The following is a 24,400-nucleotide window of genomic DNA, read 5'->3' on the forward strand; positions in this document are numbered from 1 at the left end:
TCTCCTGACGCCGCCCTGCAGGTCCGGACCGGGCCGGTTCTGTTCTCTGCTCTGCCTGCTCTCCGTCTGTAACCCCCCCACCCACCCTGGGTTTCTGCTGCTGCTGCGGCTGTGAAAGGTAATGAGCTGTACTCCCATTAAATGGGAATGTATTTCCCTCCATCACCAACACTTTTTCTTTGACCTTATTTTTTGTTAGCAGAGATGAAGGCAGCCCACTCATCATCCTGGGGCGGGGGGGGGGGTTGGAATATTTTTGGGGAAATAGGTGCCCCCTCCCCCCCATCACCCCCAACTGTTTCCTGTTGGAGCTCATTTCTGGGATCCTCCACTGTTAAACATTTAAGTGGAGGGGCGGGGCTGGCGGGTAGGGGGAGGGTGTGTGGCGGGGTGCGGCCTGCAGCTCGCTCGGCCCCCCCACCGCTTCATCCCCACTCCTCACTTTTGAGCCCCGCTGCCTGGATGAAAGGCATCACGATGCATCTCAATAATTCAACTCAACATGTACCCCCCCCACCCCCCTCCACCCAGCCCCCCCTCGCCCACCCACCGCTGGCGGTGAAACCAGGCAGCGGCTCGCTGCCGTCGAGCCTCTTTTATTTGTTTTGCTATTCATTGCGAGGCAGCGCTCCGCCGTGTGATTGCCGGGTCGGCCCGCTTCAAGCAGCGCCGGCCCCCCAGCACCGTTTCATATTTATTCAGCGGCCGAGGGGGAATATTTGCCCGCAATTCCGCCAGCAAAATGTTCCCTGTTGCACAAAAGCCTGCAAATGTTGGACGGAAGTGGTTTGTGACGCTCACACAGGAATAAAATGAATCCTGAAGTGGGCGGCGCGAAAGCAGCGTCCTGGATTCCCAGGACAGGCAGTGGATGAATGGAAGCCCCGCCTCTTCTGCTCATTATTTCCATCACAGGTGTTTTTACATCAACAGTGTTATGGGTGGACTTGTATCACCTTGACACGGCTCAGCCAGGGTCCTGGACTGGTGGCCGCCTTGACTTTGCCACCACTCAGTTGGTGCTCCTTCCTTGATGTGGCGTGATGAAGATCAGCGGTGACAGCCGCCGCGGCCCTGAGACGTCGGCCGACTCTGCTAAATGTTTTTGCTGAAAAGGTCACCTCGATTAGCGAGTTGTTTATTTTCCGTCTTCCAATCCTTTATGACCGGAGCTGCGGTAGAAGGCGGTCGAGCGGCTCAGACTCAGACTTCCTTTGGTTACAAGCCTGCCGCGTGACCACCAGCGTGCGTTGAAAACCTTTTTAACATTCAACCCCTCGAACAAAAAGCAGGCCAGGATTAAAGGGCTGATTCACCATTCCAGCACTAGAAATACAAACACTGCATATGCAGGCCTTCTTCTGCTTCGGCTTCTCCTTCTTCTTTTTGCAGCTTGATTCTGATTGAGCTGTGCTCCGTGTTCAATTATGCGTTACAAGGCAACAGCACCAGGTGCCGAGCGGCACCTGCGTTTTTTCATTTTATTTTACTTTATTTTCCACCCCAGCAAGACTTTTTGCCTGCAGTCCCTCTCTGAACGATGATGTTTACTCGTGTTTAGCCGAAGGCAGTTCAACAGCAGCAGCAGCAGCAGCAGCAGCAGCGAGGCAGTGATCCTAAATCCAACCCCCCCATCAACCTCCTCCTTCAAGCAGCCGACTCCAGTCATTATGCTGACAGGAGCGGCAGCAGACGTCAGTCCTCTCGCTGGATTCCGCCTTTGAAAGCCGACGGCGTTGTCGGGCGGCGGACAACGGCGCGTTTTACCGAATAAGTGATGCCTTTTTCCGCTTGATGCTTCTGCAGCGGCTCGGCTCGGCCCGCTCAGTAGGCCGCCGTTGACTCTCGCGTCTGACATCCCACAATATGGGGGGGAGATGGAGGGAGGAGGGGCGGTGTTGAAAGTGGGAAGCAGACGCAGCGTTTGTTGTTGTTTTTATTCATACTTTTTTATTTCTTCTCTTCTTTTTTTTTGTATCAAACTGTCAACGTGGCGCTGAGAGCTGCTGGATTTGCGCTGGTGTCATGTCAAATCACCGGTTTCTCTCCTCCGTCTCTCCTCCTCCTCCAGACAAAAAAAACGGAAAAGAAGAAGAACAAGAAAACGCTGTTCTTCTTAACCGCAGACAAAGAAAGAGAGAGGGGAAAAAAAATAATACGAGCGCTGTTGAATTTGTCATCGCCGTGTTTGAGGCTACGGAAGCTTGAAGGCCTCTTGAGCAACTATAAATATTGAAACCTCTCCGTTCACGTTTTCTTTTTCTTTTCTTTTTTTTTTTTTTTACATACATATCTCATTGGAGCTTGAAATTGATTTGAAGTTGGCTGAAAGGAGACAAGCATTTCTGAGACGCCGGCCCAGGGGGGAGAGAGAGAGAGGGAGAGAGAGAGAGAGAGAGAGAGAGAGCGGGAGTCGGCTATGCCCCCCCCCCCCCCGACTCTCTCAGCTCCTTCCTTTTCTTTATCTTTTTTTGGCTGAGATTAACATTCTGCTAATGTAAGATTGATAAAGGCTTGACATATCCTACTGAGCCCTATCTGCCTTTTTTTCCTTCCCTCAGCGACTTTGAGATGTTGAGCCGCGGCAGTCTTTCCAGGCACAGCACTTCTCTCCTCCTTTTTTCTTTTCCCCTTTCCCTTTTTTTCCCCCTCCCAAAGCCAAGTGCGGACTAATGCGTTTCCTGGAGGGTTATTCCGCCTTAAATTCCCCCTCTTGCCTCCGTCTACAGGTTTGGGAAGTGTCAGCCGTTTATGACTTTTATCCAAAACAACTTTGCCGTGACGGGGGGAGGGTGCGTGTGTGTGTGCGCGTGTGTGTGTTTGTGCGTGCGTGTTTGTGTGTGTTGTTTTTCTTTTAATTCACAGTAATTGCACAGCCTGTGCGTGTTTAAGTCAGTTCATAAATGTTCATTTTGCCCTGCATTTTGCAAAGTTAGACACAGCAGTGCCACTTTGCTGGGTTTTGTTTTTTTTTACAAATGTGAAGAGCCAACAACAACACCAACAACAATAACGACGACGACGACAACAACACACGGTGTGATTTGTGGTGTGCGTCGCCGTCTGTGCGCCGTCTTTATTCAACACTGTGCCACTGATGGTTTCAGAGAGTCCAGAAAATCTTCTGGTCTGATCTTTTGCTTTTGGTGAGTGTGTGAAAGAAAGAGGGATTCTGAAGCAGCAAGCCAGGCAATTTGCTTTCTTTTTTTTCAATTTTTAATTTTTTTGAACACCCGCTGATGGTGTTCTCATAAATCCTCCCAATTTTGACAGATCATTAAAATTGAATATTTAATCTTTTTACTCCCCTCTCTCTAGTTCTACAAAAGATTAAATAAAAGTGACAGATTGACTGCTGGGCGTCTTGTCTGCGCTTTGTTTTGCATCCCAATCCGACCGCAGTCACATTTTCCTTCAGTCGACGTCGAGCAGGAGAGAATTTGCTCCAGACGTTAATCACCCCAAAGAGGGGGGAAAAAAAATCACACTTTCAAGGACTTTTATTGACGTTATTGGCAGGCAGGGCTGCTTTACTGCTGTGTACGAGTTGTAGGTGGCAGCGGCGGCGGCGGCGCTTTAAATCAACACCACGGCAGCTTCACGAGTGGCCACCAGGGGGAGCAGGAGGCACTATGGTGGCCAGGAGGGGCAACGTTGAGGAGGCTCATTTTTTTTTTTTCATTAGTTTTTCTTCCACAGCACTCTCACATCCGTCTCTCTCTCCCCTGCCCTCTCTCTGGCTCCGCCCACCAGCTCGCTATGACCCACCCGAGTCACCACCTCAACTTCGGCATGAACCCGGACCACGCCCGCAACTCGCTGTCCAACTGCGGCATCCGCCAGCCCAAGTACGGCGACCGCAAGGTCCATCACATGTACATGAGGAAGAAGGGTGAGTCCCCCCTCCCCCACCCCTCCATCAACCCCCACCTTGTCAGGTGACTCGGCTTATCAGCATCCTGTTCACCCCCCCGCCCCACCCCCTCATATGGTTGGTTTCTCCAGGTATCAACACGTTGATCAACATCATGTCCCGCCTGGGCCAGGACGACCCCTCCCCCTCCAGGTAGGCCCCTCCCCCCACCTCCCCTCAGGGTCTGTATTTATCTAGACACTGATTAATCCTGCTGGCAGGAAAATTAACTCTGGCTGCGACTGGACGGCGGCTGAAATTAACACATTTTTAACGGCCGATGACGTCATCGACCAAAAACCCTGCTGCTGGGAGTCGTGCTGTTGTGGCCAAAGTTCACTTCCTGTAATGCCCCCCGGCCCCCCTCCTCCCCTCTTCCTCCCCGCAGGATCAATCACAACGAGAGGCTGGAGTTCCTGGGCGATGCTGTGGTGGAGTTCCTCACCAGGTAGGAGGAGCTGATAGCCGCCGCCGCTAATTGAAGCCAACTGTGCCCCCCCCCCCCCCCCCCCCCCTCTGCTGTTTCTCGCCCGTATCTTCATCCCGCCCACCGTCTGTCAGCGCCGCGCTCCTCGCCGCTCCTCGCCGCGCTCCTCCGCCAGACATTGATTTCCTGGTAATTGGTAATCCCCCCCTCCACTCCCTCCTCCTCCCCCGACTCCTCGTCCTCCACCACCATCAACCCCCGTCGCCTTTAATGACGCAGTGTTCTCCATGACAACTGGCAATTAGCCGCCGGCCGCCGGCTGTCTGAGAATGCCGAGCGACTTATTGACTCCCAGGTGAGTCGCGGACGCCGTCGCCGCCGCTCGGCTGATTATAGGCAGCTATTATAAACATGAGAAAAGGCCCCGCCCACCCCGCTGTGGTTGAGCAGAGCCATGGATGGAAGCTCTTTTTTTGGGGCTGTCTATCACCGAGACATTGCACTCTTCTTCTTCTTCTTCTTCTTCTTCTTCTTCTTCGTCTTCTAGTTGCTCAGCCTCGCTTGCCTCCTGTCCCCCACCCCCACCCCCACCCCCACCCCAACTCCCACTACCACCCCCACTCCCTCCGCCCCCCCTCCTTGGCTGTTAGCCTGACGAGACACACTTGGCCCTCTGAATTATTTATCAGCCTCTTGTCCAGTTAAATGGCCACAGCAGAGCCGAGCAGCGCGGCCCGCTGCACCTCCGGCGTGGCCTCCTCCTCCTCCTCTACTCCTCCTCCGCTCCTCCTTTTCCCCCTCCTTTTCTCCTCCTCCTCTACTCCTCCTCCGCTCCTCCTTTTCCCCCTCCTTTTCTCCTCCTCCGCTCCTCCTTTTCTCTGATCAGCCAGCCAACCAGCCAGAATATTTCTGCCCTATTTAAGCAGCCCAGACACAAGGTGCCCGAGTCATATTTGTGATGATCGGCCCTCCTGGCAGAGTTAAATATTTCATGTGGTGTAAGTCCAGGTGAGTTTGTTACCTGGTACCTCTTCTTTCTCTCTCTCTTAAAGTCTGAGAGTTTCTACCAGGTTAAGTGGACGTTGATTCCAGATGGGCTCTGGTAGATGCTGAGAACCAGAAAGTCCACTTCATCAAGAGGTCAAGAGTCAGAGACGGTTTCCTTGAACTAGCAACGGCAACGACTCTTGAGATTAAAAATCTGCTTTTTTTCTTTGTTACCGCTCAAGATGAAAACAGCCGCACTAAACAAAAGCAAAGCAAACAACAGAGCAGTCAGCCACCTGCTTCCACCATTTGCATTGATTAGAAATGACCGAATCAAATGGCCTGTTTTTAATTCAAATGAGATCAAATGACACGGCGAGCTCAGGGAGTCGCAGGGCCGTAATGGAAATGGAAGCTGCTCGGCCGGAACCCAGCTGTGGACCCGCTGGAGCGGCTGTGTGTGTGTGTGTGTGTGTGTGTGTGTGTGTGTGTGTGTGTGTGTGTGTGTGTGTGTGTGTGTGTGTGTGTGTGCATGCGTGTGTGTGTGCGTGTGTGTGCGTGTGTCAAATTGATTGTGTGTTTTCTGGGAAATAAAAATAAAAATATGAATGCGAAATGAGGCATCCTGTTAACCATTGTTGGCCTCTAGGGGGCATTAACTGGCATCAGTGCGACACTGTTTGACTGCTGTGTGTGTGTGTGTGTGTGTGTTGCCTTGGCCCACAGTGTGCACCTGTACTACCTGTTCCCCAGCCTGGAGGAGGGCGGCCTGGCCACCTACCGGACCGCCATCGTGCAGAACCAGCACCTGGCCATGCTGGCCAAGGTGAGAGTGCCGCCAAAGCTCCGCCCCCCTCAGGGGGCGGTGCCCTTGTTGTTTTCCTGCCCCTCCTCACCCTTCCTCCCCCTCCCCCCTCCCCCTCTGGAGAAGGAGTCCGTCTGTCTCCCTCTTCAGGTCTGTAATTGGAGTTAAGAGGTGGTTGTTTTTGGAGGAGCAGCCCGGGCTCCCCGTGGGGTCCTCGCCGTCTCCCTCAAACACTCTCCACTTCCTGTTATCGCCCCTCCTCCCCCCACCCCCCCACCACCCACCTTGCTGCGCTGCCAAAAAAAAAACCAACCCTCTTGCAACGAGAGCACAACAGCGATCTTGCCGCGATGTGGAGAAAGCAATTAAAAGTGGAATCTTTCATGTGGCTCCCCGCTGAATGCAAAGGCCTCAGAAAACCTGCAGCCGGCGCCGTGGAGCCGCTTTTGGCGCCGATCAGGTTTTTTTTTTGTTTTTTTGTCAAACTAAAAAAAGAAAAAAAAAAACAAAAAGAGCCAACGGGGTGGTGTGATGTTGCCAAGTTGTTTAGCAGGCTGCCGGGAAATAGCCCCTCCCCCTCCTCCCCCCGTCCCCTCCCCCTGCCTCACCCCTCCCCACCTCCCCCCGTCTGCTCATCAACACAGACAATTTTGGTTTCAGAAAAATTGAAAAGTGGGATCTTGAGCGAGAGCCACTCCAGTCGGAGAGGCTTGGAAGTGGGAGTGGCCTCCCTCGGAGCGCCGTCGCGGGGCCCCAATGGTTATGGGCCGTAATTAAACGCCACCCTCGCCGTGGCTCCACCCTCCTCTCCCCCCGCCCCCCACCCCTCAGAGTTTGGGAGGCCTATAATGTGGTCGGGGCAACTTTGAAACTGTGGCAGGAAGTTTTCCTCCTGCCCCCCCCCACTCCCCCTCGTCTTCTCCTTCCCTCCTCATCACCTTTTTCTTCTTCTCCACATCCTTCCCCCTCTGCTTTCCTCTCCTCCTCCTGTTTCTCCCTGTCCGTCTTCATTTTCTTCCCCTCCTCGTTCTCCTTTTCCCTCTCGTCATCCTTTCTTTATTCTTCCTGTACACGGTGCCTCCTCCTCTCCTCCCTTTCTCTCTCTTCCTCCCCCTCCTCCCTTTGATCACCTGCCAGTTTTTATCATTTTTCCTTCCTCTCTCTTTCTTTGTACCATTTTGTCTGCTTCCACCTTCATCTATTTCTTCCTCTCCTCCTGATGACACATTCCCTCCATCTTTGCTCCTCCGTAGCCCTTTGCTCCCCTGACTTTGTTCCTGTTTTTTTTTCTTTCATCTCTTCTCTGACTTTACTTTGGCCACTCCTCCTCCTTCCTCTCTTCCTTCCTTCCTTCCTTCCTTCCTGCCCTCTGCCTCCTGATCTTTGTCCTCCTTCATTTCCCCTCTTCCTCCTCCTTTCCCATGCGTCCCGCCGGTGCGAAGGCGCGCGGCTGGCGCCGTGTTGGACGCGGTCCGCTAATAATAAAGAGATAAAAGGGTTGCAGCCCAGATAAAGAGGACACTGTTAACATAATAATACATATTTATGTGCTCGCTAAGAGTGATTTCCCGCCTAATAGATTCACTTTCACTTCTGCTCAATGTCACCGCGGAGTCCGCCTCATTGTCATGCGGAGCGGAGAGAACAATAAAAAGGGGAGGGGCCAGAGGGTGGGGGTGGGAGATAATGGGGTTTGGGGGGGGGGGGGGGGGGGGGGGCAGTACAGCCACTAAAACAACACTTCCTGTGGAAGGTCACCACTCTTCTGTTTTTGCAGTTTATCCCTGGATTATCAGCCGCATCCTTTCCTGTTCCTGTGTGTGTGTGTGTGTGTGTGTGTGTGTGTGTGTGTGTGTGTGTGTGTGTGTGTGTGTTCCTCGGTGCCTACGCCACAGCTGGACAACACATGAGCACATCTGTCCAGTGCCTTAAAGTCCAGCCTCCTCCAGCAGGGGGCGCTCCGTCTCCTTCATTTCCCTTTCTTGCCCCCCCAGCCTTTTCTCTCTCTCTCTCTCTCCCTCTCTCTCTAGCTCCCTCCCTCTCTCTCTCTGTCTGTCTGTCTCTCGCTCTCTCTCTCGTGTCACTGATTAAAGTGTTCAGGTGTGTGATACGTCAACAGTGGAGTGTTGTGCGACCGTGCCTCGATGTCTTGTATGTGTGTGTGTGCAGAAGCTGGAGTTGGATCGCTTCATGCTCTACGCTCACGGCCCTGACCTGTGCCGCGAGTCGGACCTGCGCCACGCCATGGCCAACTGCTTCGAGGCGCTCATCGGTGAGACCCCAACACACCCGCTGACACACCACCCGACACGCCCGACACACCAGCACATGTTGAGCCTCAGCGCTGGACGGCAGGCTCCTCTCTCTGTTCCGGCCACTAGGGGCAGCGTAGCGCTGAGCAGAGTGTTGGCCGCCTCTCTCATCTTATCGTCCATCTCCACTGAAGCGGCCAATCCGCTGCCCGCCGTGAAAGATAAGCCCCCAGTGGGCGGCGGCCCCGGGGTGAGCGCAGCGGGGGAGAGAAAGTGAGTGCTGAGTGGGCCCCCCCCCCAAACCCTCCAGCCGGCTCTGGAGGCCCCTCCCTCAACTGCCTGAGACGGCGGCGCCACCTCCACTGTCACCGATTTCTGAGTGGGGGGGGGGGGGTAACACCCATTGCCAGCCCCTCCCCCTCCTGTTCAAACTTCCCCTTCCCAGTTTAAAAGTGACGAATAAGCAGGCGGCGGCGGGAAGTTGTGAGCCAACCGCTGTCAGACGCAGCGCTGCCTCTTGTGGCGGCCTTTTTTTCTTTTTTTTTTTGGCTTCCCGCCCGCTGGCGACACGCCGGCTGACAAGCGAATCACACACGAGCCTGACGCCGTGTGATGCCGCAGCTTTTTTTACGGCCTTTGTCATCTTCCCCCTCCTTCTCCTTCTTCTTCTCCTTCTACTTCTCCTTCTTCTTCTCCTCCTCCTTCTTCTCCTTCTTCTTCAGCTCTAGCGCCTCCTTTCAGACCTTGTCGCTGTGCAGCCTCGCTCTGCCGTCACTCACCCCCCCCCTCTCTCTGTGATCCAGAGTTTGGCTGTGATCAGGTGAAAGACGCTCCGACACAGGTGATGAGTCATCCTGTCACTCTGGGTTGCCCTCCCGCCCTCCTTTTTCTCTCTCTCCTCCCTCTTTTTTTCCCTTTCTTCCTTCCTTCCTTCCCTCCTCCCTCCCTTCCTACATGTGCGCACCGTCACTTCACCCCTGGTGCCTTGACAGACGTGTCAAAGCTGCATCCACCAACCAAACAAACAAACTTGGGCATCAGCAGTCTGAAGCTGCCGTAATTTTTATTTTATTTCTTTTTTTTTTGGTTTTTCTTTTTTTTTTCGTTTAGTTTTTCTCTTTTTCATGTCGCTGTGTTTTTTTCCCCCTCCTCTCCTAACCTGGCACGCCCGCTGAATCTCTAAACAGCGCCCCCTGTTTCCTCGATGGAACGCGACATGCCCGTCATAATACACCTAGGGCCCCTTACCCCCTGCCCCCCTTCTCTCGGCTGCTGGCGGCGCCGCCTGTTTGCTGACCTGTGTTTTTGTTTGTTTGTCTCTTTCTGCGGGGCTCGGCCCACCGCCGTGTCGGGGGGGTTGCCAGATAATCTGCTGCTTTGCATGGGCCGCCTCGCAGGTGGACCACGCAGCGTCTATCTGCCGCTCAGCCCGAGGCAGCGGAGAGAGAGCGAGGGAGAGAGGGAGAGAGGGAGAGAGGGAGAGAGAGAGGCAGCAGTGGAGGAATGGGGAAGGGGAAAAAAGCATCTGCAATGCTAATGGTGCCCTGCAACCCTGAATAATTCAAAGTGTTGAATGGAAATCTTGCTTTTTTTTTTGATCCTCCCTGTCATTAAGTGGCTGCCGGTGCAGGCCATTCTCATCTGGGCTCTGTTGGCCTGGTGCACACTTCCCACACTCGCCGCCGCTGCAACACACACACACACACACACACACACACACACTATCCTCAGGTTGTCCCTTCATGATAAGCTGCGTTCCCTCCCGCTGAACGGCTGGAGAAAAAGAGAGGAAAAGAATCAGGAGGAAGAAGAGAAAAGGAAAAAAAAGGCCGTCACTGCGTTTCCATGGCCCTCATTTCCTCGTGCGGTTGATCTGTGGATTATATGGCGTGTGTGTGTGTGTGTGTGTGTGTGTGTGTGTTTTGCACAGATGGTGGTGAACCTGAGTGGCGCTCCTCCTCCTCCTCCTCCTCCTCCTCCTCCTCTCTAAGCTCTTCCTATTAAAAGAAGGCAGAGAAAGGATTATCTCTCACTTGCTGAATATCAGATTGGCGCCACAATGCAGCCGCCGCTGTATTCACCGGAGCGCCGCCGCCGAGTGCCGCTGAGCGCCGCCGCTGCTTTTGTTAATTGCCGCCGCGATGACAGCAGAGAAGTGCCCCCCCCGCCCACCCGCCCGAACCCCCCGTGCCCTCTTTCTCTCTCCCTCTCTATCCTGCACCTTTTTTTGGGACTTTATTTCTTTTCAAAGTCAGACGTTTGATGCCTTTGTCACAGGCACCCGGATACAAATACAAAGAAAAAAGGAAAAAGAAAACTCTGGCTTTGTTTATTTTTCTTTATTTTATTATTTCTTTCTTTTCTGCTTTTCTTTTTTAATGTGTTGCGTCTCGCCGTCCGTCCGCCGCCGCCTCGCTCGGCCCCCATTGAGCCGGGAGAGGGAGCGGCTTAATATAATATTTGATGGATTAGAGCCCAAGCGTTTTTGAATAATTCATCCTGGGTTATTAATGTGACTGTCAGCCTCTGGTGTTATGTGTGCCCCCGACGCTGGCTTTTTATTGGCCGCTGAAAGCCCACAGACATTGGAATTCCATTCCCAAACATAACACGCGGCCGTCGGAATCAGACGGCTGACAGATGTGGAGATTCATTAGCGGGCCGGGTCGCCTCCGTCCGTGACTGATGCTCTCTGGGCCCGGGTGCTGTTTCAAAAAAAAAAAATCAAACCCGGCCAAACTTTGTTGGAGTCTGACCTGCTTTCACAGTCTGTGTTGTCAGTCATCACATCAGGACCAGGTGCAGCGTGCACGGTCAAGTTGGCTCCAGAGATCGGAGAGTCTCTGTTTGTGAACTCAAGTTAATTATGTCTAACAGTCAATGAGTCGAGACCTCTCAGAGCCGCCTGCTCCTTGATGTGTAGGGACTTCAAACCTGACAGAGGAGGAGACTGCTGAAGCTAGCATGCTAGCAGCAGTGGCTAGCAGCAGAGATGATCCAGTTTTGTTTTCCTCTGCAGCCGAGGTGATTCTCCTCCTCCACACCTGAGGCCTCCTGTACGTACGTTCCCTTTATGTAATGTGACGGGCAGACGGCCAGTTGGCGTGTGTTTCGTGGGTGGGGGGGTGGGGGGGTTTGGGGGGCTTCCGAGCACGCCGTCCACGGTGCCGCCGCCGCTGCTGCGGCACAGATCTGCGTTTAATGATGTGGATGGCGAGGCTGGCGATGGATCGCATGGCTGTGGGGCAGACTTTCTGCACGGCTCGCCGCCTGTCAGGAGCTCTCGCTAGAATTAACTGCATGTATCATCGCTCTCTCTTCATCCAGCCGCCCTTTGATTGACACCAAAGGTGTTGCTTTGAGAGTTTTTTCTTGAAAAACCTTTATAAAAACCTCTCGAGGCCCTCCTGGTTTTTTTTTCTTCTTCTACCTTTCCTTTCGTTACCTCCTCCTCCTTCCCCTCCCGACTCGACTCTCCCCCATCTTCATCTTCATCTTCATCTTCATCTTCATCTTCTTGGAAGAACTTTTGAAAATCCAACACCAGGCAGCAGAAACTTCTTGAGTTTCAGTGACTCCTATTTTGGGGAACTTTTTCAAGCCTGCTATGTCATCAAAACATCAAACTCCCTGCCTGCTGGCCACGCCCACACCCTCCCTCCAACAGCGTGTTGAGTGATAGTTGAAAGGCGATGGAAGTGGCGGTGGGGGTGGGGGGGGGGTCTCATCCACCCGCAGCTGCTCTCCAGGGGGGGAGGGGGGTGGGCGGAACATCTGCGACGTAGCGCCTTCTTCCAAGTGAAACCGCAGGAAGCGGCCGCTGATGAGAACGTCCTCGACAGCAGCGCCAGCCCCCCCTCTTTCTGCCCCCCCACCCCACCCCAGCCCGCCCCCCCACCCTCTCAGGAACCCCGCGGTCAGCCGCAGAGAGACGCTCAGCTCCCAGATTGCACGTGGCCTCGACTGGAGAAACACATCTGCAAAGTGTTTGGTGGCTGCGTGTGTGTGTGTGTGTGTGTGTGGTGACTGAGGCCCCGCCCCCAACTAAAAGCTGCTGCTGCTGCTTTTCGTATTTTGAAGCTAAAACGTCGCAGGTTTCCCCCGTCGCTCTCATCACTCCAAATGTTTCCCTCTTTTTACCGGCAGCGCCAGACTCTGCCAAAGAGTGAGAGGTCGTCGCTCCAGCCGAGCCGACGGAGGGTGAAACAAAAGTTGTCAGCAGGCTTAATCAAATTTCAGCGAGGCGTTTGGCGGTGGCTGGCGGTGATTTCCTGCCCAGAGAGGAAGTGAGGGCCATGCGAGGCAGATGGAGTGGCAACCAGGAGGAGCTTTGTTTCTCTGTCTTTTTAATGCTTCCGCTCATGTAGATATGGAGCCTGTGTGTGTGTGTGTGTGTGTGTGTGTGTGTGTGTGTGTGTGTGTGAGAGAGAGTGTGTAAATGGCCTGTTAGCCATCTGAAAGCAGTGCCCTCCATCCCCCCCCCCACCCACACACACACACACACACACGCCCCAGATGATGAATCCCTCATATGTTTTTGATGTCGCCCATGAAAGCGGGCCGAGCGGCCGCGTCCCATTTCCCCGCTGCCGCCGCCTCGTTTATGCACGTAATAAAAGAGAAAAAAAAGAAAAACCTCCGCCGCTCGATTGTATACCCAATTTGCCAGGTGGTTATTGCTTCCCAAATTGAATGAGCCGCCCGTAAGTGTGATGGGCTCCGAGTTGCAGCCGAGATGTTTCCCTCTTCCCACCAGCGGGGAAAAAAACAACAGAAAAAAAACCCAGCAGCCAAGCACACAGAGGGAAGGTTGACCTCTGCACGCCCTCCGGTGACCTTGAGATGCAGCTTTAGTTAGGATGGAACGTGTTTTTATGCAGCTCTGTGTGTGTGTGTGTGTGTGTGTGTGTGTGTGTGTGGGGAAAAACATTTTTCCTAGATCTGTACAGAAAGAGAGATAAAGAAAACCGTGCGTCTCCTCTTTTTCCTCTCTCGCCCCCACTGTCCAAGGTTGACTATTGTGTTTGGACAACTGTGCAGGGAGAAGTTGTTCCTGGGCAAGCGAGCGAGCGATAGAGAGAGTGAGTGGGCAGCGGACAGAAAGGACATTATCCTTCTGTTAGTGGCGGTGGAGAACAGCTTTAATCACCAAGGATGAGGCTCCGCTGCCGCTGCTCTGTGAGAAACTAACTCTGCTATTTATGTGACCTTGGCTGCTTCCATCACTGTGGCGGTGATGGCAGTGACGCAGCTCCTCCCCCTGCCTCCCCCTCCCCCCAGGCTGAGGGTTGTGGGGGCTGTGGGGGTGGAGGAGGGGGTCCGTGTGCGGGAGAGACGCCCCGAGGTCATTCCGCCGCTGAAAAGCAATAAAAAGCCGCACTCCTACTTTTAATAAAGCAATTATAACTCATTGCCGGACTCAATTAATTTGAAGTTTTCCATTAGCAGACGAGTCGCAAACGGCCTCAGAATGACAAGAATTTAGGCCCCGCCCACCCCAACAGCGACACACACACACACACACACACACACACACACTGCAGCTGCAGCTCACTGCTGCTGTTGTCCAGGTGTGAGGAGTGGCCATCAGAACACAAGTGCATTGTGGGTAAAAAAAGAAGCAGAAGAAACGGGCGTGGCAGCGCTGCCATGGGACACGAGGCACGCCAAAGGTCAAAGGTCGGGACCGACGTCCCCTCCTCTGCCCAGCGCCCTGCGTGTGTGTGTGTTGCTGCTTCCTCTGCCCTGTTCTTCTCTTCTTCGTTGGTGTCTGTCAGTCCGCTGCGGCTGCTGCTTTTCAACATGGATTGGAAAGTTTGTGTTGAAAGTGACGTCAAAAGCACCGAAGCCGCTCAGCCCAGAGCCGACGGTGCCATCCAACCTTCCTGAGCGTGTGCGGACGGGTCGGTATTTCCTGTTTTGATGGTCACCATCTGTCTCTGACTTCCTGTTTCCTCCGCTCTCCTCAGGCGCGGTGTACTTGGAAGGCGGCCTGGAGGAGGCGCGGCAGCTCTTCGGTCGGCTGCTCTTCAACGGCGAGGTACCGACCGACACCTTCTCCTCCCTCCCTCCTCTCTCTCTCCCTCCCTCCTCTCTCTCTCCCTTGCCGCCCCTGGCTACGTCTTTCTCAGCGATGCTGCCGCTCGTTCGCGTCAGCTGCGCTCCCTTTTTTTTTCTGTCTTCTTCTTCTGCTCTTTTTTCTTGGAGCCGTGGGAGAGAAAATCGGTTGCATTCCCACCAATCTGGTTCCTCGCATCCCGTTTTGAGCCCACACACACGCGGCATGTGCTGGCAGAGAAGCACACGCTAGCCGCCGCCGCCGAGGCTTCGCCAGCCAGTCCCACAACCTGAGATTCCTCCGCCGTATTTCTGACTCGCTCTCTCTCTCTCTCGCGCGCTCTCTCTGTGCGCGCCTTGCGTTGCTGAAATGCACAAAAGATAAGAACAATGAGACTCGGAGGAGGGCGGAACAAAAGAAAATCTGGATGTAGGCAGAACTTGGCCTCTGCATTGTGCTGCAGGAGCCGGAGGTGTTGGAGTCTGCCAGTCTTCAGAAGGACACCTGCTGTTGTTTGATGTGTGTGTGTGTGTGTGTGTGTGTGTGTGTGTGTGTGTGTGAGATCAGCAGGCATGAATAATAGATGAATGAGTCAGTGTTTGCATTTATCTGGCAGCAGTACCTTATGAATCAGTTAAAGGAGTTGCAGCGTGTGTGCAGTGTGACAAGTCCGGCTTCTGATTGGCTGCCGGGGCCTGTTTGTCTGAGGTTCCACAAGGCGACTCACTCACTCACACAGTCGCGCAGCACCGTCCATCAGGCTGGTTGGATCAGAGTCGCAGGAAGCAGCTGCCTTCAAGAAAAGACGGAAAGAAAAGAAGCTGAAGGAACCTGGAAAACACTGATGGCAACTGGAGGAAGCTGAACTCTGACAGCCCCGCTTGATATTTGTGTGCCACCTCTTCTCCCTGTAAGGCCCATTGGATGAATGTCCACTCAGTGAGTGATTAGTGTTGGTGCTCTGACACACAGAACCAGCTCATGGTGGATGTGGCACCTCAGACCTCAAGGTCTTCTCTGCTCACCGTCCATGTGGCTGTCCAGAGAGAAAAGTTTCCTCCCAGCGTGAGTTTGGAAACTTTTCGTCTCCCTCTGTTCCCCTCCCCCCCCCACCGTTCCCCCCTCCTCCTCACCCCCCTGCTGACTCCTCCTGATGGCGAAGGGAGACAGATGGACGGCCGGTCGGACAGCGAGCGGAAAGCCAAACACCAGCCGGGTGGTGGTGGTGGTGGTGGTGGTGGGGGTGGACTGTGTGGCAGGGATCTCAGGGCTCCTCCGGAGCTCCTGGTTTAACTCTTCACACAGCACGTTAGCCAGCCAATGAGATGCGGCGCACCGAGCAGCGTCTCGCACACGTTTCGCCGCCCTGCTCCTTTTTTTATTTTATTTTTATTTCTCGGAAGCAGTCAGTGCCTCGAGCTCCTCACCCACCGACACTCCTCCCCCCTCCCCCTCCTCCCCCTGGAGGCGGAGCTCACAATTAACTGGCTGAGACAAAGCAGGCGCATCGTCTCCACCTGGGGAGCCTAACAGAAGCACAAACCGCGGCTCCCCTGGCCGTTTATTCTTCCTCCTCCTCCTCGGCTTCCATTCTCTCCGTTATTCCCTAATTGGTGTGGCATTCACACACTCATTTACACCCCCCCAATGCCTCCCAACCCCCGAGCCAATCACCTCTTTCCTGGTTTCCCTGGACGACGGCTAGGGGGGCCGTGCAGGAAGGGACGGAGCCCCGTTGTGCAGGAAAAACAACAGGTGCTAACGATGCTAATGACATTAGCGTGCTGGAGGTTATTAAAGCAGCAGAGAAACAGGAAGGAGGAAGAGGACAGTTGTTGTGGTCGTCGCTGTGGCTCCAGTGCAACAGCAGAAGGCGGTGACCTCTCTCTCTCAGCACACAACAGGTGGCAGGAAGTGAAGCTGAAATAAACCAAATAAAAAGCAAAGCTGTTTGCATTTCAGTGCCCGACGGCAGCGACACTTTGAGAAGAGACGGCAAACTGCTGCAGAGCACGTTAACTTGATTATCATTGCAGTGCTTCATTAGATGGACTGTAGCATCATCAGCGGGTCAGCCGCCCAAGTCCTCCTCCTCCTGATCTTCCTCCTCCTCCTCCTCCTCCTCACTCACCCTCCCAGTGCCTCCGCTCACAGTCTGTCCAGCAGGGGCCGCTAGGCTGCCGTGGCTGCCTCGATACTGAGGCCACCTGGCTGACCACCGTGTCTGGGTCTGCTTGGCTTGATCACAGGTGGTTGCAAACTGGAGGTGAAAAGAACCAAAGTCGAAATGCATTTGTGAGTAAGCGATGAAGAATCAGAACGTTTGCAAGAAGGTCTTTAAGATTAATGGACCTCGAAGGCCTGTTTAGCCCGCTGTTTATTAGTTGACGACTCGTTCCACCTCCAGAATGAATTGGATCTGAGCATTTCCTCCTACTTTGCTGGCTAAGTAGCTGTCTAGTTAGTGGTCGACCCTGCAGCCACGAGCTGCAGGACGTCCTCCAGGTTCACTGATGGTCCACGCTACTGTGTAGCTCCAGGTTCACTGATGGTCCACGCTACTGTGTAGCTCCAGGTTCACTGATGGACCACGCTACTGTGTAGCTCCAGGTTCAGTGATGGTCCACGCTACTGTGTAGCTCCAGGTTCACTGATGGTCCACGCTACTGTGTAGCTCCAGGTTCAGTGATGGTCCACGCTACTGTGTAGCTCCAGGTTCAGTGATGGTCCACGCTACTGTGTAGCTCCAGGTTCACTGATGGACCACGCTACTGTGTAGCTCCAGGTTCAGTGATGGTCCACGCTACTGTGTAGCTCCAGGTTCACTGATGGTCCACGCTACTGTGTAGCTCCAGGTTCACTGATGGACCACGCTACTGTGTAGCTCCAGGTTCACTGATGGTCCACGCCACTGTGTAGCTCCAGGTTCACTGATGGACCACGCTACTGTGTAGCTCCAGGTTCACTGATGGTCCACGCTACTGTGTAGCTCCAGGTTCAGTGATGGACCACGCTACTGTGTAGCTGGTGTCAGACGCCAGGCTGAGAAACCCTGAGGAAGAAAACCGAAATGTCAGCACATCATGCCCTGATATGTTGTCGCACAAAGGAGCACAAATGGCTAACACGCGCCGCTACCCACCAGGGGGCGATAGTGATGAACCTTTAGTTGCCCAGATGTTTGTTCCACATCACAAAGCCTCAACCCCACCCTCCATCCTTGCTGAACATCAGCAGCTGGGTGTGCGTTTGTATTGTTGTGTATCGCAGCAGTGTTGCTGTCGCACAAATGCGTCTGCCGTCCTCGGCGGCCAACGGCTCGTTTCTGCCTTTCAGGTGCCTTTTTTAATTTCCAAATTGTATTTTCCTTTTCTGACCTCGTGTGGCGACGCACAGGCTGTCGCTCGCCACCGGGTCGCTCTTTCATTCCACCAAATTCCAATTTCACCTCCTTGTTGTCGGAAAAAGGGGACCATTGACATTTAAATGAACATGTTTGCTATTTGTTCCTTTTCTTTTCTCTCTCTGCGACCCCCCCACCCCTCCCGTCCGAGTGCTGCCGTCACTGCAAACCACTGTGATTCAGCCTCCGTTCACACCGTGATTTGTTGCCCCCAGTAATTATACCTCCCTCACGCCAGTGGAGGAGGGGATGTGGTGAGGCAGGGGGATCGTGTTATTCTTAAATCCCCACTCGATGCCGGCTTAATCATTGTCTGCCTTGTCTTTGCGACGGCTGTAATTGAAACATTAGCCGCTGGGCTCTGCAGCAGCAGCAGCAGCAGCAGCAGCAGCACGTGGGCGGGTGGCGGCGGTGGCGGCGGCGCCCTGTGGAAGGGTTTTAATCAGCAGGCCGCATCACAGAGGAGCAGCTCCACCAGCGTGCACTCCACTCACACTCTGGTTTGGTTTTGTTATATTTTTTTAAGGAATACATTTTCCTGGTAGCCGTCCGTTAGCTCAGCGCTATCGACTTGCCTTTAAGCAGCGCAATCTGCCATCTGGAGAAGGACACACACACACGTTGTATGGAGCGTGTTGACTGGATACCTGTGATGTACTGAGCACCGCTGGAGCCTCGTCCACCAGACCGGACCAGACCGGACCGGACTGGAGTGGAGCGGAGCGGAGCAGAGCGGGCCGCAGGAAGCGTTTGCTCAAAACGTATCGACCGGCCGCCATGAATTTTTCATGTGCTGCTCAAGGCGATGGGTGGCCATCTGGGCTGGGCTGAGGAGATGAGGCGCCCATTCCGCACCGCTGACCACACACACGCACACACACACACACACACACACACACTCACACTGAGCCCTAGGCTAAAGGCGCGTTTTTAAAAGTTTATCCCCCCTGAACCTTTTTAAACACCTGAGTGATACTCCACTTTTTCCAGGCTGCTGTGGCCACATCACGATCAGGGCGATGACTCACGCAACATTAGAGCCCAGGCCTCGGAGCTGCTGCCTCTGACTGGCCGTGTCCTTGGCAACCACTCCAGCCTCACTTTATCCTCCCTGCCTGTCTGCCTGCCATCCTCCTGCTCGGCAGTCGCTAGAAAAACCACGTTGATGTGGAAACAAACCAGAGAGAATGATGGATCAAACATTAAAATGGTCATTGACCTATTTTCTTCTCCATTTGTAGCAGCATTTCAGTGCCTTCAGCCTCTTTAGTGCAGGTTTTTTCTTTTCTCTTGATTCCTGATCAACTCCCACCCAAACTACACCCTCCTCTTCCTCTAATTTTCCTTTTCCTCTTCGTTTTCTTCTTCCTCTTCCACCTGCATCCTTCCTTCCCTCCTTCCTTTCTTCCACCACTACCTGCCCAGCCTCTGCTCGCGGTGGTTAGCGGCGTTAGCATCTCGCTGGTTGAAATATTGGAGCTGCATGAGAGGGGGATATTTCCCCCAGGACGAGGCTGCAAAGCCGAACAGAGCCGCCAACCAACCAAACACACAAACAAGCAAACAAACAAACACACACCTGGCCCTGTTTCCCAGCGTGTTCCGCTCCCTGCGAGTTGCGGCCCCCGACAGTTTTCCGAATGCGAGGCGATGATGCCTGGATGTGTGTTTGCTGAGGGGGGAGGAGGTGTGGTGAATAATCGATGAGCGCGGCTTTAATAAACACAGTTAAGCGAGATGAGCGTCGCTAACTGGGGCCCAGGGAGCCGTCGCCCAGGTTGACTACAGTCTTGTCACACACATACACACACACACACCTGCTGCAACAGTGACTGGTGAGTGTAACGTTTCACTTTTTGACGGCTAGCTGGGTAACTACAGCCCCAGTGGCAGCACCACTTCTGCTGTCCTGATTGGTCCAGTTTCCAGGGGAGGATGCGTCCTGTGTGGACGGGATGGAGTCGTGTTGGGGCGGCGGCTCAGCGGCAGCATCATTACAGCGCAGACAGTCGGTGTGGCAAGGCTGATGAAACTGAGCACAATAAAATAGAAACCCAGACCAACGCCTGTGTTTTCCTCCTTCTTCTCCCTCTTCTCCTCCTCCTCCTTGCTACTCCTCGCTCCTCCGGCTGAATGTCTGAGGTTGAACAACTTCTGTCTGGCGCCGTAAAGCTGTTTCCGTATTCACTGCTGCGAGCGTAAATTGCCTCTTCACTCCGCTCTCGTCTTGCTTCTCTCAAAAAGCCTGTTTTGGTAAAATGGAAAGAAAATCACAGAGACGTTGCAGCAGGTACTGTTGCCTTGATGCACTAACAACAAACAAACCTGGACTATCGGACCGGCTGATGTAATTGTGAAGAATCCGTGTTTCCTAATGATAACATTCAGTGGGAGTTGCTGCTGAATCTCAATGTCTCGGTCATTTAAGCAGCGCCACATCAGCGTTTGATCAGAAACTATTAAAGCCAAATCACACCTCACTCTCAGCTAGCGCTGTTTGATAACCAACAACCAGTCAACCTGGAGTCTGTGTCCCGTCAACAGACAGTCAGGGAGGAAAAAGAGTCCCGACTTCTCCTCCTTCAGCTCCATCCACTCCAAACACTCAGTTCTGCGTAAAATCAGCCCTTGTTCTTTATTTATTCATTTATTTATTTATTTATGTATTTATTTATTTATTTGATTCGGTGCACATTAATTGACATGTCACAACACAATACACTTTGACAAATAGACAAAACAGAATTAGTTCCAATTCTCAGAGAAAAGATAAGAAGATTACTCATGAGAGCAGGTCTGCTTGGTCATGAAGCACTGCTGAGTAACATGGGTCTTTTTGAGGGTGGTGTAGGTGTGACAGCTTCTGGCATGAGCTGCCAGTGAGTTCCAGGACTGTGTTCCTCTGATGGACACGTGACCTCCTCTCCTCGACCGAATCTGCATAATCCAGGACCTTTAAGTTGCCGCGCAAGCTGCTAGGAATTCCATCATTTTTATTATCATCTCCCTCTCTTTTAATATGCAGTTAACCCGGTGTTTGTGTCTTATTTTTCATGCACCGTCGTTTTTTTTTACTCCCCATCCTCCTCCTCCTCCTCCTCCTCCTCACTGTTGTCATCTTCTTCTCTCCTCTGCAGAACCTCCGGGAGGTCTGGCTCAACTACCCTCCGCACCCCCTGCAGGTGGGTTGAGAGATGTGTTTTCCTATTGATGTTTATTTTGGCGAGGTGCCTCTCATTAAAACTCACCTCGCCGCTGAGACCACCCCCCACCCCCCCACATACACACACACCGGCTTTGAAGTCTCCCGGCCCGAATGTATGTTTTTTTTCTGTGTGTGTGTGTGTGTGTGTGTGTGTGTGTGTGTGTGTGTGTGTGTGTGTGTGTGTGTGTGTGTGTGTGTGTGTGTGTGTGTGTGTGTGCTGACAGAGGTGGGCCTGCTGCTGATATTTCGCCCCAGGCTGACTGCACTTGTTTTCAGCTGCCACTCGGCCCCTGCCAGCCTCCACGCCTCTCTCTTGTTCTCTCCCCGTGTCTTCGCTGTTCTCCCTCCCTTTGCTTGAGAACCCTAATCCTTTTTTTTTTTAACCTGACTCCTCCCCCGCCTCCTCCTCCCCCATGCCTTCACACTCCTTCCTCCCTGTCTCCCCCCTCCACTCCCTCTTATTTTTTTCTTTCTTATATATTTATTCATTTTTGCTGCTTTTCCAAGATCTGCCCAGAAACATTGAACATGTCAACAGTGTTTGTTTGAAATTAGGATTTGGAAGGAAAGATCAAAGATGCCATAACAGGATTACAGTCCCTGAGTCACATGAGGGGGCTGGGAGGTGTTGGGGTGTGGGTGGGGTGTGTGTATGTGTGTGTGGCCCCAGGGACCGTCAGCCATCCTTCCCTCTGATGTGCAGGAGGAGGATTCTTGCTTTCTGTGTGTGTGTGTGTGTGTGTGTGTGTGTGAGAGACTCATCTTGAAACAGTTTATTCTCTTCATCCCCACTCAGGGAGTGTTTGCTGTATCTTTGCAATGTATGTTTTTGCATATGCATGTTTTATTTGCTGGAAACACACACGCACGCACGCACACACACACGCACACACACACAATGCCAAACGAGTGTCTGGGTGCTTCGGCCAGGGTTTTCACGGCCGGGGGGCCGAGGGGGCGGGGCAGCAGGGTTCCAGGGGGCGGAGCTGAGGCAGCGGCTCCTCCAGCTCCACTGCGTCCTGGTGTCAGACCTCAGCAGGTCCCTGCAGACCGAGAGTTGGACAGATTTTGCAGGTGCAAGCAAGAGAAGCCTAAAAAAAGCAACATCTGATTGGTTCTCCCTCCCCCTCAGAACCCCACCCCCCCAAAAAAAAAAGAAAGAAAAAAGGAAAGAAAGAAAAAAGCAAAGAAAGAGAAGCTCGTCCTTGTTGCCTCCCCCAGGAGCGTCGGAGCGTCTGTGTGTCCTCAGAGTTCCCAGCCGGAATAATCAGCCGAGCACAAAGTTTGTCCCTCTGGTTTGTCTTTTATTAGCACACACACACACACTGTGTGTGTGTGTGTGTGTGTGGGGGGGGGGACCCTCAGAAGACCTCGGCTCTGATCCTGCTCTCCGCCTGGACCGGGCTGCAAACCACACTTTGAAGCCGTTTCAAAAGTGTTTTCCTTTTTAATTTTTTTTTTCATAACTGCTGTTAACCCCCCGCAACTCCACCCCCACCCTCCCACACACTCCGCGCCCTCCCCCAAACTGGCGTTTGAAGCTTCTCTCCCTGCCCCCCCAGGACGGCTGAGTGAGTGCTGAAGCCATCAGATGCTGCTAAGTCGCGATGCGTGACATTTAAACGCCTCTTGTTAATTAACAGAGTGGAATGGAATGTTTGTCAGGACTCGTCGCTAGATGGAATCATGACATTACTGCCGGCGCTCCAATTAAAAACAACAAAAATACGAGAAGAAAAGAGAGAAAATGCCGAGTTGAAAAAGCAAACAGATGTGGACGTGGCGCCTTGACGTGCCAGCCTCTGAGAACCAGAAAAACAACTTGACTCAACTTTACTTGTCAGTTCCTGAACCAAGATGACAGCGAGGATGGAGGAGGCCCCTCCCTGCCTCCCTGCCTCCACCCAGCCTGGATCTCGGCCTGTAGTTGCGACTGTTGAGTGTCGGCACCAAACTACTGCTGTGTTTTTCCTTGGTGAAGGAACGTGGAGCGCAGCGTTGCAGTGGTGCAGCGACAGCCGAGACCAATTAGCCGCCGGCTTCCTTTATTAGCTCCTCCTTGAAAGAACATCTATTTATTTCACAAACATCCTTGTATGCGTATCTTGTTGCCCCGCAACGTCTTTTTTCCTCCCCTCGGGCCAAAGGGGTTTCGCCAGACTGGGCTTTGTGTTTTCTGCCCACCCGACCTTCGACCTCATCAGCAGTAGGTGGCGGTATTTTTTCAGAAGATTAAAAACAAAGAGCGTCCAAGTAGGTTTGAGTCACATGGTGTCGGTCTCTTGCAATGTTTTTCAAAAGTCTTTAAAGATCGCAGACTGGACCTTGCTTGGGGTGGGTGTGTGTTTTCTTTATGTTTTTTTTTATGGTTATGTTGGTGTGTGTGTGTGCGTGTGTGTGCGGCCGCAGGTGCAGGAGCCCCAGTCGGACCGGCAGCTGATCGAGACGTCTCCGGTGCTGCAGAAGCTCACCACCTTCGAGGATTCCATCGGCGTGCTCTTCACGCACGTGCGCCTCCTGGCCAGGGCCTTCACACTGAGGACGGTGGGCTTCAACCACCTCACGCTGTGAGTCGCTCCTCCTCCTCCTCCTCCTCCTCCTCCTCAATGCTTCACTCTCATGTGTTATATCATCACAAACACACGCAGTTGGGATGCTCCCGAGTTGTGCAGTGGCTCCGCCCCCTCTGTCCTGGCATCGGACGCTTCTGCAGCGACTGATGTCTCGTTCAAAGTGAACCCGGGGGGGGGCGGTGAGGTCACAGCCCCACTGCCTCATGGGAAACAGGCGGGGGGTGGGGGGTTTATTTTTGTCCTTTCCATGTTGAGTTCAACTTCCTTTCTTCTTCTTCTTCTTCTTCTTCTTCTTCTTCTTCTTCTTCTCCTGCTTCCCCTTTTCCTTCTCTTCCTCCTCCTCCTTATCTTCCTTCTCCTCCTCCACCTCCTCCTTCTTCTTCTTGAAAAGAACTCACGCAGAGCTCGTCTAGAGCTTCAACCTGTTTCCCCGACTTTCCCTGGGGTTGTTAGCCGCGGCGGCGGCGGCGGCTCAGCCACTGACGTTTGTTCGATAGCCGGGGCCTCAGCTGGCCGCCGACTCTCTACAAACACAAACACGTCGGAATCCTCTCACCGTGAAGAGCATCGGCTAACGAGGCCGTTGACTCTAACGCGAGGTGTTTTTATTTATTTATTATTCTCCGTCTCGTCGTCGCTCACGGTGAGAGCCCATCTGCCTTTTTCCCCCTCTTCTTCCCTCTTTTTCTTTCTGTCTCTTCCTCCGAAGGCTTTACAACACAAACACAATAGTGAATTTGACAGCTAAAGCAAATTAGCCTTGGCAGAGCACCTCTG

General features: G+C 53.3%; 1 protein-coding gene across 1 annotated transcript in view; it reads left to right on the forward strand.

Annotated features, from left to right (window-relative positions):
* drosha (drosha ribonuclease III) overlaps positions 1–24,400 on the forward strand; it is a 56,547-nt gene that overhangs the window by 21,009 nt on the left and 11,138 nt on the right. The window contains exons 18-25 of the mRNA XM_076048985.1: positions 3,754–3,892; positions 4,006–4,066; positions 4,302–4,361; positions 6,054–6,153; positions 8,302–8,404; positions 14,354–14,424; positions 20,983–21,027; positions 23,460–23,617. Of these exons, the coding sequence (XP_075905100.1) occupies positions 3,754–3,892; positions 4,006–4,066; positions 4,302–4,361; positions 6,054–6,153; positions 8,302–8,404; positions 14,354–14,424; positions 20,983–21,027; positions 23,460–23,617 (737 nt within the window). The remainder of the gene's footprint in view (positions 1–3,753; positions 3,893–4,005; positions 4,067–4,301; positions 4,362–6,053; positions 6,154–8,301; positions 8,405–14,353; positions 14,425–20,982; positions 21,028–23,459; positions 23,618–24,400) is intronic.

This window comes from Nelusetta ayraudi, unplaced genomic scaffold (genome assembly GCF_046127955.1).
Source record: "Nelusetta ayraudi isolate G7.1 ecotype Tasmania unplaced genomic scaffold, CSIRO-AGI_Nayr_v1 ptg000110l, whole genome shotgun sequence".
In the NCBI taxonomy this organism is placed as follows: Eukaryota; Metazoa; Chordata; class Actinopteri; order Tetraodontiformes; family Monacanthidae; genus Nelusetta; species Nelusetta ayraudi.